Source organism: Penicillium robsamsonii (assembly GCF_028829455.1).
Source record: "Penicillium robsamsonii strain IBT 29466 chromosome Unknown utg000001l_segment0_segment0, whole genome shotgun sequence".
Taxonomy (NCBI): domain Eukaryota; kingdom Fungi; phylum Ascomycota; class Eurotiomycetes; order Eurotiales; family Aspergillaceae; genus Penicillium; species Penicillium robsamsonii.
In genome coordinates, this window is record NW_026643219.1 from 1,071,170 (window position 1) to 1,084,008 (window position 12,839).

The window sequence follows — 12,839 nt, forward strand, 5'->3', positions numbered from 1 at the left end:
CCACAGAAATGAGCTTGCTGCGACTGTACAATAATTGTAGAAAAAGCGCTAGAGAGCTATATTGCCGATCTCCAGTTTGACCCCTCAGCTTATAGTATCCACGCCCTCAAATAGGTGGTGGTGGTGGGGGGATAAAGAGGTGATCGGCAACCACCTTCCTCAACCTCCCTTGAATTTTATATATGACGAATTATATGCTATGGAAATATAGATCCAGAGCATTGGATCAAGGATGATATCTAATCTCGTACCCTAGACTTGCGCCATTAAGAGTGCGTAGTTTTCTTTTACCATGGGCTCGTGCGGTTCATACTCGAATATTGGGCATCTCGACCACCTTTTGATACAACCTACATCAATGTACAGCCGAAACCTGCATGATTTCAATGTGCATATTCCGTTATGCACAAGACCGAGTCCGAGTTCGGATTGAACTTGTAGGTCATCTGCACTGGGGTATGATCTGCGGGCTTGTACTCCGTACAACAAAGTAGGCACATCTTTACTCATGTTTCTCAAGCTCCCCGCTGCCAGCAGAAATTATACTTGATCAGAAGTATATTTCCGGAGGCGTTCTTATATTCACTATTTGGGTTTCCACGACCGAAAAAGGAGATATGGCCTTTAATATGCCATTGGGGTAGAACTCTCGGGGAAATACTGCTAATAAAGCCAATCTGTTGTCCATGAACAACCTGGTCCAAGCGGTGACTCGTTACCGCGATTGAAACATGCTCCTTGGTCCCAAGCAACTTCGCTACTGACTTGGGATATGGTTTGCTCAAGCCCCCTAGGGTCAGGAGCTATCTCTCACATGTGATATTGGAGATTGGCTGCACAGAGAGAAAATGAGGTCAGTGGTTACACACGAAATTAACCTATGCATTTTGATGCAGTCATCTCCATGTTGAATGCAATTAACACCTAATGGCAATGTGATTCGGGAGAGAACGGTGCACTAAACGACCGGTGAGTATTTACGGGATTCTATCAACATGTAGATCTCATAGATGAACTCATCTTGAGCATTGAATCCCCGCACTCTCATACCAACTAGGGGGTAACACAAAGCCCGAGATGCTGTCCTAGGCAGGCAACCTATGATATCGATTTAATATGGGCATTTTGAAACGGCAATGGCGGTTGAGGGTCTAGAATTGGAGAAGAACGAATAGCGAAGAAACAGTCAGATCAGAAGCAGGGATGTTCGCCGATCAACGGCCGAGCAGATGTGCAGCCCGAAATGCTCCGTTGGAGTAAGGAAGAGCGTATGACGTCATAGAGGATATACCCACCAGTTTGCCTTGTTTGCACTATGTGGTTGTTTGCCGCGTTTGCAGCCCGTAGAACGCCCCGGAAAAACTTCGGCCCTTCGCAAAACAGCTATTCCTCCCCATTTGCGCTTCCCCAGCATATCGATCAACCATCGACAAAATGCCACGAAAGCTAAGGGCGGCCGCCCAGGCGGCTGCAAAGTCGATAAGTGAGTTGATCCCAACCTCGCATTGGCCCGCACCTGCTACACACACCCGTCTCTTCTACTATGCATCGAATTTCACCCTCCCCTTAGACGCGTTTGCGACTAACCAGCTTTAGAAAATGTACCTTCAATTCCAGATGGGTCTGATGAGGAGATGGTCGACGCCCCTTCCTCTCAACCCTCCTCGCCTGTAGCTGAATCAGAAGACTCCCCCGAGAAAGATCCCGACGTCGAACTCGAGGCTGAACCCGAACCTGAACGCGAACCTGAACCTGAACCTCAACCTGAACCTGAACCTCAACCTGAACCTGAACCTGAACGCGAACCTGAAGCCGAATCTAAAGCTGAAAGCGCAGAAGTCCAGGCTGCTGAAGCACCTGCTACATCCAAACCAGAGGAGCAATTGAGTGTTGCGACCCCAGCAGAAGACTCAATCATTCCCGACACAGACAACACACCTTCCTACGGACCTGGCCGCCCATCACTTCCGCCACGCGGCAAGCGTCGCATTGGTCGCCCGCCCAAGAACCCTCGGCCTGAATGGGATCCTGCCGACGGCGAGCAACCACTTCGAGTCTCTACTCCAGTCAAAAGACGTCGCGGCCGGCCTGCTGCTAGCGGTGGACGTTGGGCACGCAACCGCGGCCCCTCCCATCTCACCCAGGTGCCCGTCGATAAGGAAGGAAACATGATGGATGTCATCAACGACGAAGTGTCGATTCCCCCCGACCCAATCGGCGCTACTAAGGTCGACGAGAATGGCCACCTACAAGGCGGACGCGAGTATCGAGTCCGTACATTCAAGATCCTTGGTCGCGGGGACCGCCTCTACATGTTGTCGACTGAACCGGCTCGCTGCATTGGCTTCCGTGACTCGTACTTGTTTTTCCAGAAGCACAAGATGCTGTACAAGATTATCATTGATGATGACGCCAAGCGTGATTTGATTGAGCGCGACCTCATCCCCCACTCTTACAAGGGACGGGCCATTGGTGTTGTCACCGCACGATCAGTGTTCCGTGAGTTCGGCGCAAAGATTATCGTCGGCGGCAAGAAGATCATCGACGACTATGACGAAGCTGCTGCTCGCGAGCGCGGCGATGTGGAGGGCGAGCTGGCCGTTCCGGAAGACAGATTGCCCGGACCTGGAGAAACCTATAACAGGAATCAGTATGTCGCCTGGCACGGCGCAAGCAGTGTTTATCATACAAACGCGCCCGCGGTCCCGCTTGTTGGTGGGAAGCCAGTTGATACCAAGAAACGGCGTGTGCCAGTCACTGATGACAACTGGATGCTTGAGCACGCCCGTGCTGCAAGGTGAGTCTATATTTGGTAGTGAGCAACCAAATTGGACCTGTCAACTAACACATTATAGCAACTTTAATTCAAAGCTCGCCGAATCGCGTCGTGCGAATTTGGGTGGTGTGTACGATGTCCACACAAATATTATGCAGCACCCGAAGATCATGCAGCCAACCCACGCCCGCTGGGAGCGGGTTGCCCCAGCTCCGGCGTCCGCCCCGACCGAGTTGACGACTAACATGAACTCATTGAACCTCTCCAACGGAGGCTCTCCTTCCGACCATGAAAATCAGACCTCCCACGAAACCCAGGAAGCGCACAAGGCTGCCACTGGTGAACCCTCTACCGAAAACACCGCCACTACCTTTTCCCCTGTTCCCACTTATATCCACGACCGCTATGTCATCCAGGACATTGTCTACGAATCCCCGCCATACTCAAACATGGGCGTCCCGGGCCCTGATGGTGATGTGCACGATATTGGCCCCAACGGCCTGGTCAGCGTCGCCAACCCAGAACATCCCGAGTTCATGACTCCAGAGATTCTCCAGTTGCTTCCGCCCGAGTGCAAGGAAGCTCTCATTGACGCTGCGGCACAGGAGGTCGAATGGAAGTCCAAGTGGACTATCGAGACCAAGGACGGCGAGCGTACCCAGCCAACCAAGAGCTATGCCTGGTACCCGTAAATCCTGAAGTTGATTCCTTTTTTCTTGAGATTCTTGCGCGTCGGCGAAATTTATGGGTTAGCATGGGCTGGGTGGCTGGACATGGCAGGTGAAAGCCGCTGGAGTTTTTTTTTTCTTTCTTTCTGCTTCTAGGTCTGGGTCTGCTTTCGCTTTTGAGGCATACGCCTTGGATAGATCTTTGCCTATCTCCATGATGTATTAACTGGTTTTTTCTTTTTCGGTCTTCGAAGCTGAGTTTACCTGACGGCTTCGAGTGATGGACTTTCAGATAATAATGAACCACCTTATTTTTTATACAAGAATATATGCTCTTTTAACGCCACATCGTTGCCTTGGACTAGCATGCTACTCTTTTCGCGACCTTCGTCATAGATGTTTTTATTTGCCCAAACAGCCCATAGAAAATACATGTAATCTCTTCCGTCTCTTCCAGCCGTATCATACCAATGAGCTACAACTCAAGTCATGAATGCACAAGAGAGTATACTCCGTACAGTCAGCCCCATGTGTGGCCTACCTAGGTAGGCACATTACTACGTAAAACTCCAAATAATGTGATTTTCTGGCTCAAGATAATATTAGGGAATTTATATGTAAGATGACACCACGATGTCTTTTTTGGAAGTTTTTTTTGGGTATATGTTCTTCTCGGTATTGTAGAAGGATTATGATTAGCTATAGAAGTGTCGCTAGGAATGGGAATAATAGCGCAGAGTAGACTCGGCGATGTACAACATACGAAGGCACGTACCGAGGACTTTTCTATGTATAACCCGGGATATCCCAAGCTAAAAATTCAAAATTAATAGCTTAGCTTACACGAATAAATAAAAAAACAACCGAAGTCATCTAAAACTCCATTAAAAAAAAGCAAAAATGAACATGAATCCAAGAGATCGATGGCGTTGGCTTGAGAAAGGATGTCGAGGAGTGGAACAGCCAGAAAAAAAAAGTCACAGAAGACAGATCAGTGCAAGACCTCGGAAATACCTGGATAGTGTCGGATCATATGGAGGGGATGGTTGAAACAACCTTGGAAGAGAGATAGAGGTAATAAAGAAGAGTAAGCGGGGCGTCAGCGAGAGCCAAAGGGAGGAAATGGCTTGATAAAACGACCGGGTCATGCATGCAAGGGTAAGATAAGGAACAAAGAATAGAAAAAGGGTAAGGTTTCAACAGAAATGAGGCTGCATTGGTCGCGTGGCTGGAAGTAAGAGGTCATCACATGGCCATTTCCGCACGCAACTTTGCCAGTTCGGCTTCCTCGTCGTCTTCCTCTGCCTTGGCAGGGTGTTTGACTATAGGCGAGTTAGTAAACAATATAGGTGATACCTGGGTATAGGGTTCTGTTCTTACGATCTGTATTCCCCGCAGCTGGTAACCGGTCCAGTTGATTGCCCACCGGTACGGTCCCGGTGTGGAGCATCTTCGCATCCATGGCCTCCTGCTCCAGACCCTCCAATTCGGCATCGAGCTCGTCCTCGTCGGGCTGTTCGCCGATAGGGAAACTGGTAATGACGTTTCCGATCTCGGTGCTGAGCGCATGTTGATCTTGGAGTTCCTCCCTGCAAATTATCAGTATATGACCATCACATAATTTAACAAGAGCCACGATAGAGGCAATGGTATAGGGATGGACTCGGTGAGTCCCGCAGCAACATACATCGTCTTGTCGACATCCTCGAGCTTCATTCCACCGTGGATATGCTTCATAGCGGCACCGGCCTGCTTCATAGCAGCCAAGGTCTCGTGGTTGATATTGGCGGCTTCGATGGAGTATATCTGCTGCTCGAGTTGCATAATCTGAGCTGTTGTCTGCTCGAGGTTCTTCTCGTGGACCTTTTTCCGTCGGAGGGCATTCTTGGCGGCTATTCAACACAATATTAAAGGAACAGATCGTTAGCCACCACCCAAAACCTGTAAATAGATGTCCAGCAACAATCTGCAAGATCCGCAACCATACCGTTCTTATCTGAGTTAACGTTCTTCCGCGCCATTGCCTCCTGTTCTGAGATCTGGTTCTCGAGATGTTTCTCGCGCTTTTGCAGCATATCCAGCTGCTCGCGCAGCTGTAGGATAGCGTTCTTCGGCGCATCCTTCCGCTTCTGAGCGGCGGCCCCGCCAAACCAAGACCACATGGTGATGTCGGTGTCTGTGTAACTGGAAACCGAACAGAGTAAATAAGCAGGATAAGTCGGTGGTCAGGTAATATGTCCAAAGGAGACTAGGCACCCGCTAAAGATCCGGAGTGAGTGAGAGGTGGAGAGTAAATTGGTTGTTTTCTTTGCTGCAAGTCAGGTGGAGCGATAGGCTCCAGTCAAGGTCAGTGAGCTGACAGGTGAAATAAGGGAAGAGCGTGTGAAAAATAAGCTCCGAATGACCAGTATGTTTGGAACACACGACTCGTCGAGAGCGCTTCCAAGGATAATGTCTGGATGAATGCAAAGTGGAGGGGAGAGAGCCCGACTTTCCCCTCGCTGAGCCTATGACATACACGGTAAGGCTAGTCACGTGCGCCAACAAGACCGTTGTGTTTGTGACATTTCAATCTGCCTCTTTTATTCTTTTCTTTCAATCTTCACATCTTTACAATGCTGAGCATCTTCTTCAACTAGCGCAGAGATGAATGGGCCGCGTCCTTCGACTCGCGTGTTCCTATCCGATCTCTCGTCTCTACAGGCGGACTCGAAGATCCGCTTTCTTGGCTGGTGCGTCAGGCCCAGAGCAGAGAACAAGATAGTATAAATTCGAGGCTTTCCAATACTAACAATGATTTACGTTTTTGTGTACGCACAGTGTGACACAGTATATCATCACCACCGGCCATTTGATACTGGAACACAACTATCCACGCAGCAAGATAGCTCCAAGCTCTGTATCTGTCGATATCAATGCCCTCCTCGAGGGCCTGACGGCGGAAGAACTGCGCGTGGGAACATGGCTGAATGTCGTGGGCTATGTCAGAGAGTTGGAGCCGGTGCCACGACCACCTTCATTCTATTCGACTCCCGACGACGCGAGTCGGCCGAGCCCGAGGCCTTCTACGGTCCCCCCTCGTCCGGTGTATGTCGAGGCAATAATGGTTTTCCCAGCGGGAGCTATTGCCATCGGGGAGTATGAGAGAATCCTTTGTAATTCTCAGCGTGTCGAGCAAATGATACAGTTTACCAACTGAGAAAACATCTGTAATGACTCAAATGACTATATGGAACTCCAAATCACTCACGCATTAATCGAGTGTCTCTGCATTATATATTTTGCTGAATAATTACTTTTCGAGCACCTCAGATACAAGGCCACGGGTATCAAGACGTAAATCAAAAACATCAGATAAATGATTCGTAAAAAGCAACCCTAAACCACCTCTTCCGCATTCTTCTCATCCGACTGATTCGCCTGTTGAAGCTGAATCTGCCTCCTAGCCCGCTTTCCCTCCAACTTCATCTTCTCCTCCTGCATGCGCAGAATGAGGGGGCTTCTCATGCGAATCTTATGTCCATACTTGTAGAACACAAATGGAATCGGCACAATAACAACCTCCAACACCCCCAGCAGAGTGCCTGCCCAATTCGGCCCCAGACTGGCATACATAGAAGCGCCAGCAAGTGGCAGAACACCGCCGAGGACACTCCGAATAACCGAGTTGCCCGCCAAAGCAGAAGCAGCATACATGCCGTAGCTGTGAGTCAAGTAGTTAGATGTATAGATGAAGACACCGGTATTTCCCGCCCCGAATGGGATACCCGCTAGCAGGGGCACAATCCAGGGGATTGAGGCTGGGGAGCATGTCCAAGCGAACCAGAGCTCACCGACTGGGATCATCGCTGCGCATATGCAAACAAACGAGACCATTGCTTCTGGGTGTGGTTTACCGGTCTCGGGGTCTTTGACGTGACTGTTGATCAATCGCCGGACTAAAGGTTCGCAGGCGATTGTGATGAGGACTCCGAGCCCGATGCCTAGGAAGGCGAGTCCGGACATGCCCAGTTGCCATCCACGGATATCTTGGAAGACGATTGGGTAAGCTACGAAGCATAGGTATAGGATGCCGTAGATGATTGCGATGTAGATGTTCCAGAAGATGCTGGGGAGGGTGTTAGTTTCATGTTTTGTGGGCGTGGAATGTATTGTAAGGAACCTACCAGATTGGCTCCGTGGCGGCCATTACAAATGGTCGGCTAAGGTTCAGCTTGAGGATCTCAGAAAGGCTCGCCTTTTGGTCGTAGCGACTCCACCAGCGGGAATCGCCACTCTCCTTGCGGAGTTTGGCTGCTTTCTTTTGGAGAATGGTCGGCGCGTAGGTTTCCTTGAGAAGGATAGCAAAGACCAAAGCAACAGCGGAGAGCATGAGGGCGATCCAGCACATCCAACGCCAGCCAAGATATTGAGTGACGAAGCCTCCGATGACAGGGCCGATGACTATATCCGGTTAGAAATGGACTTTCGGAAAAAAGAGAAGTCAAGAACAAACCTGGTCCATTGAGTGGTCCAATACTCCAAACAGAGATCGCGAGAGCACGGTGCTCATCGTTCACCAAGTCAGCCACCATACCGGGTGCGGTAGAGATCATGACACTGCCGAAGAAAGCAGCAATAAAGCGAATGACGATCAGTGCCGTGACGGACTTTGCGAGCGCGCAGGGGATGATCAGGACCGTGAACACGGCTAGACAAATTACACAGACAGGTTTCCGTCCGTAGACCTCACTCAACGGGGCCATGAACATGGACCCGATGGCAAGACCAAACAGATAAAAGGTCAAGCCGAGGGTAACGATAGTCCCATCCTGGCCAAATTCCTCGGCGATCAATGAAATCCCTGAAGTATAAGAAGTTGAATACAACACGCTTCCAAATATGTTAGCCAGAGAACCAGGTGTTTTATAACTGAGAGATATAAACTTACACAATGAGGGTGTTCCATGACAGAAACAAGATACCCATAGCCTTATACTTGAGAGTCCAGTTTTTGGGGTTCTCGGGGTCATCGTCACCATCCCAATCGACCTCATAGTCGGGATCGGTGGTGGCATTGGTTGCGATTGTCGTTACTCGCTCCGACAGTGACATATGCGAGGTTCGCGAGGCACGAGCTGTCAATGACTTTCCTAATCCATCGCGGTCTGTCTGTGTGTCTACCGTGGAAATGGACTCGATAGAGTCTGTGTCCTGGGACACCCTCTCGGTGGTTTCGGGCCATTTATCTTGGCCATCCGAATTGGGGCATTGAGCTGCCATCCCCACAAGCTTGGATGATCTTTGAAACAGTGGAACAGTGGAACAGTGTTCGGGGAGCTAATATGGGAGTACACTGGAGATTAGACGAGCATTACTCCAGTGTGAGGGGGTTGTAGTGAATAAAATAGGGGAAAATAGGAGTAAAAGGTCTGTTTTCTGATTTCAGCCCCGAGATAAGGTAGTAAAATAGTAAAGTGTGTCGTTCTCTATTTCTTTATAGGGGATATATCAAAAGTATGCCTAAATCCCGCCGGGGGAGGTTTAAGTATCAACTCTGCAAACTGATATAAATTACAAGTCGAAGGCGTCGAATTTGAAACTCGGAATTTTCCAAGGTGGGGCCAAATACCTGTGATAAACCATGAGCTGGGCTTATAAGGATTGGAGAGCTTACAGGGGTTGCAGGGTTTACAGGGTTTACAGGGTTTACAGGGCTGTACTGAGATCTATTCAAGAACCAGGTAATCTCCCTAGAAGCTACATTGTATAGTATCAGACTCCAACCTTGGCATGGTTTTCCTTACGGGCAAGTCTCCATAAAACAAAAGTTGTTTTCGACCCAACTACGGAGGCCCGAAAAAACATGGTTCCACTGGTGTGCCGGTTTGCCGAATACTTTAGGTCTGAGAGTGTATTGTATTTTCTCTATCTATTTCCCAGCTCTAGAAGTCGTAGAATCCTGACTACTTTATAACGGAATGTTCCGATGATGTGATGTGTTGATCTATAAAACTGTAATCTCCGATGTCGTAGGTTTATACCAGATCCATGCATATAAGGGATGCTTAGATAGTATACAACATATAGCCCACTATATAGCCCACTCTACTTCTAACCTATATTTTGTTTTTTAGTAACATCGGTCTTGACAAACATGATTGTTTGCCAATCTCACTGTTTGCTGAGGCACTGCAGCGCTCAGGGGCCACAACGCTCAGGCTCGCTTAGCCGAAGCGAACGCCTAAGCGATCTCCCGAACTTTGATCTGATATGTTTTATGTCCACTGGATCATGTTGCTTTCAATCTAGACCTTCAAACAGGCCAGCTTTTCTGTACTCCCTTGTAACCTTTAAAGCCCTGGGATTGCAACCTTGAGAAAAAGTATTCTGTAACTGGCCAACCATCATGGTGTTGCTTATAGCAACCGGCCTGGCTGGACTATTCGTTCTCTATATGTGGCGTGTTAACTCTGCGATGAAAGTAATCCCCGAAGAGGCACAGAAACTATCACCTCATCGCTGGACGATCGAAGAAATCGAAGCAGCCTATAGAAAGAGCCTGGAAACCCCCATTGATGTGACCAAGAGCCTGCCTCCAAAACAATCCCGACGATATGTGATCGTAGGCGGAACTGGTACGTATAGATACAAGTCGCTCTTCATATACATATCTACTGACTCCTTAAACTATAGGTTTAGTTGGCGCTTGGATAGTCTCGCATCTCCTCGCACGGGGTGAAGACCCCAAGGCCATTCGCATTCTAGACCTGAACTCCCCAGAGCAGGACATCCTCAACAAAGGCGTGAGCTGGACTAAAACCAATATCACCGACGAGCTCGCAGTAACAACAGCATTCGAAGAGCCATGGGTTGCCAATGTCAGAATCCTTCCCCTAACAGTCTACCACACTGCAGCCATAATCCGACCCCAAGATCGATTCAAATGCTTCCTACCACTCAGCAACAAAGTCAACATCGACGGCACACGGAATGTCCTGAACGCCGCAAGAGCCGCCGGCGCCACAGCCTTCATCTGGACATCCTCAGGCTCCATCGCCCTGCACCGGCCAACTTTCTGGATCGCGCCGTGGGCGACCCAGCCCAAGCGCGTAGTTCAAGTAGTCAGCGACAGCACCAAACTGCCCGAATCCCATGATCAATTCTTCAGCAACTACGCCGTAACCAAAACCGAAGCAGAGCGTCTCGTCCGCGCAGCAGATGATCCAGCAACAAACTTCCGCACCGGCTGTATCCGCCCTACAAACGGCGTCTATGGTACAGGCGGCCAAGACAACAATGTCATCACGGGTCTTTACCTCCGCAACGGAGGCTGTCCGACCTGGGCTCGCCCGATCCTGCAAAGTTTCGTGCACGCCGAGAACGTCTCACTCGCACACCTCTTGTACGAACAGCGTTTAATTCAGCAGAGCGAGCCTGGTTCCCGGCTCCCGAATACAGGTGGCCAGGCGTTCACCGTTAGCGACCCAAACCCGGCGATCGCGTTTGGTGATTTGTACACCTTGCTCGAGACGTTGTCCAAAACACGTATTTCGTTTCCGGAGGTGCCGCCCGTGCCGTTCTTAGTGATGGCGTATTTTGTTGAGATGTATGCGTTCTTGCAGTATAAATATCTCTCTTGGTTGCCGAAGTTGTCGGGGGGCATTGCGCAGCTTCAGCCGTCGGTGTTTTCCATTGTCAATGTTCACGTGTTTGCTGATGATTCGCGCGCGACGCTGGCGCCTGAGATGGGTGGGTTAGGATATAACCCGCCTCTGAACACTATTGATGGTTTGTGTCGGCGGCTTGTGGATTGGAATACGGAGGCCGAGGGGAAGGGGATTGAGGCCGTGGGGAAGAAGATGGGGCTGGGTCCTGTGAAGGTTTCGGATGGTGTTGGCGTGGTTGCGCCGATGGTGTTGTGAGGATTTGAGGTTGACCGGTCTACTTGATTTGAGTCGAGTAGCCACCGGGGGTTTCCTTTTCATCAGCAAAATTGGCGGGCGATTCAATCTTTACTTGTTATTAGGAGTTTAGTTCTAAATTGGAACACGTTATGGCGTGGAATGGAATCGTAATTTGAGAGAAGGGCTCTGGTAGGAGATACCATTCATTGAATCTTCTGCAACTTGGAATAGCCGGAGCCGACCAGCAGTACCCGGCCATATCAGGGTCTCATCCCTCCCCAATCTTCATTTGGGCGTAAAGACGATTTTTTTGTTGGAGCTTGGTATGAGAAAAAAATCCCATACGAAGTCGTAACCTCGGGCCAGTAGTTATGGGCAACGGAACAACGAGAGCTCGCTTTTGTAAAAGCCGAGTGGGCGAGCATAAGTCCTCGGCGCAAAAGCAAGAGCAACGCACATAGGCCGTTGCCCAAAATGTTCATGGACGAAGGAACAAGGGTACCCCCAAGTCGCACATATGGCACTCCACCATGCAAGTGTTCCACCAAGCAGACTGTGTGACTAAGGACATGAATCCTTCAGCCAGTAAAAGGTCGCTAGAATGACAAGCTTTCATTTCTCAGAAAGATAGTACACAAACAAGACGAAAGTTTTTCCTTAACGAGCCTGCTGCTGAGCCATTTGGCGTCTGTATTCAAGGTTCTGCCTGCGCAAACCCTCAGATGCCAGCTCAACATTAAGGATCGCCTCAGGACCACGCTTCCACGTCTCTTCCAGACTGACTAGCTCACCATGGCTCGCCTCCTGTGTAATTTTTCTCTGCTTGTTTACTTCCTCAGAAGCCTCCTTCGTTTCTGCCAATTCCTTCTCAAGAGAACCGAGTACCTCCTCAAGCTGCGAATTGCCAATCAGCCAAGCGTTCTTGCCATACTCTTCCAGCAGACCCAGGCTCTTGTTGCGCTCGGACAGGTATGAGCATGACACATATGCTTGCTGCAAAATCTGGCTCGATTTGGCTAAATCGGGCGTCTCGGTGTCTGATGTGCGAGTCGGGGCCTCTGGTGCTTCGTAACGGGATAGGTCGATACCGCCTGTGAGAGGTGCTCCTTGCGCTTTGCGCGAGAGTTCCTGTTGCATGAATTGAGAAAATTTGGGTTCTGGAGCTTCCGGGATCCAAGGGTGCATTGTGGAGGCATGCTCCGGGGATAGCTCTGCGTTGATGAGCTGCTGCGCTTGCGCTCGCGCGGACGCAGTGGGCGCTGCGTCAATATCTTACAATGTTAGCGATTTGGTTTCTAATGCACGTATCTTGTCCACCCTAGGTACATACATGGCAGTGAGTCATGAGATTCGTTGATTAACGGCATTTTGGACTGATGTTCTTGTATGGATGTCAAGACCAAGACCAGTAGATTAATCTGAGAACCATTGCTATATGAAGGCGGTGACAAAGGCGGCGAGATGAGAGCAGCTGACTCAGCTAGTATAAACCACGTGACTTTTACTTTT

At 49.6% G+C, this 12,839-nt stretch overlaps 6 protein-coding genes across 6 annotated transcripts; 3 read left to right on the forward strand and 3 right to left on the reverse strand.

Moving 5' to 3' along the window:
* Positions 1-1,434: 1,434 nt before the first annotated feature.
* On the forward strand, positions 1,435-3,468 carry N7447_000442 (chromatin structure-remodeling complex subunit RSC7; the record flags this gene model as incomplete). Its single annotated transcript, XM_057224718.1, has 3 exons — positions 1,435-1,483; positions 1,597-2,797; positions 2,856-3,468. The coding sequence occupies 3 exons, from the start codon at positions 1,435-1,437 to the stop codon at positions 3,466-3,468; spliced, it is 1,863 nt and encodes a 620-aa protein (XP_057088734.1).
* Positions 3,469-4,689: 1,221 nt separating this feature from the next.
* Positions 4,690-5,606, reverse strand: N7447_000443 (ESCRT-III subunit protein SNF7; the record flags this gene model as incomplete). The annotated part of the gene is made up of 4 exons (XM_057224719.1): positions 4,690-4,766; positions 4,825-5,033; positions 5,132-5,336; positions 5,432-5,606. 4 exons carry the CDS (start codon positions 5,604-5,606, stop codon positions 4,690-4,692), a joined length of 666 nt encoding a protein of 221 aa, XP_057088735.1.
* Positions 5,607-6,090: 484 nt separating this feature from the next.
* On the forward strand, positions 6,091-6,643 carry N7447_000444 (nuclear telomere cap complex subunit Ten1; the record flags this gene model as incomplete). The annotated part of the gene is made up of 2 exons (XM_057224720.1): positions 6,091-6,176; positions 6,265-6,643. The coding sequence occupies 2 exons, from the start codon at positions 6,091-6,093 to the stop codon at positions 6,641-6,643; spliced, it is 465 nt and encodes a 154-aa protein (XP_057088736.1).
* Positions 6,644-6,822: 179 nt separating this feature from the next.
* Positions 6,823-8,706, reverse strand: N7447_000445 (MFS transporter; the record flags this gene model as incomplete). Its single annotated transcript, XM_057224721.1, has 4 exons — positions 6,823-7,552; positions 7,611-7,887; positions 7,940-8,316; positions 8,375-8,706. The coding sequence occupies 4 exons, from the start codon at positions 8,704-8,706 to the stop codon at positions 6,823-6,825; spliced, it is 1,716 nt and encodes a 571-aa protein (XP_057088737.1).
* Positions 8,707-9,832: 1,126 nt separating this feature from the next.
* N7447_000446 (putative 3-beta hydroxysteroid dehydrogenase/isomerase family protein) lies at positions 9,833-11,348 on the forward strand (the record flags this gene model as incomplete). The annotated part of the gene is made up of 2 exons (XM_057224722.1): positions 9,833-10,061; positions 10,120-11,348. The coding sequence occupies 2 exons, from the start codon at positions 9,833-9,835 to the stop codon at positions 11,346-11,348; spliced, it is 1,458 nt and encodes a 485-aa protein (XP_057088738.1).
* Positions 11,349-11,987: 639 nt separating this feature from the next.
* Positions 11,988-12,697, reverse strand: N7447_000447 (pre-mRNA-splicing factor SPF27 family protein; the record flags this gene model as incomplete). The annotated part of the gene is made up of 2 exons (XM_057224723.1): positions 11,988-12,601; positions 12,661-12,697. The coding sequence occupies 2 exons, from the start codon at positions 12,695-12,697 to the stop codon at positions 11,988-11,990; spliced, it is 651 nt and encodes a 216-aa protein (XP_057088739.1).
* Between the last annotated feature and the right edge of the window lie 142 nt (positions 12,698-12,839).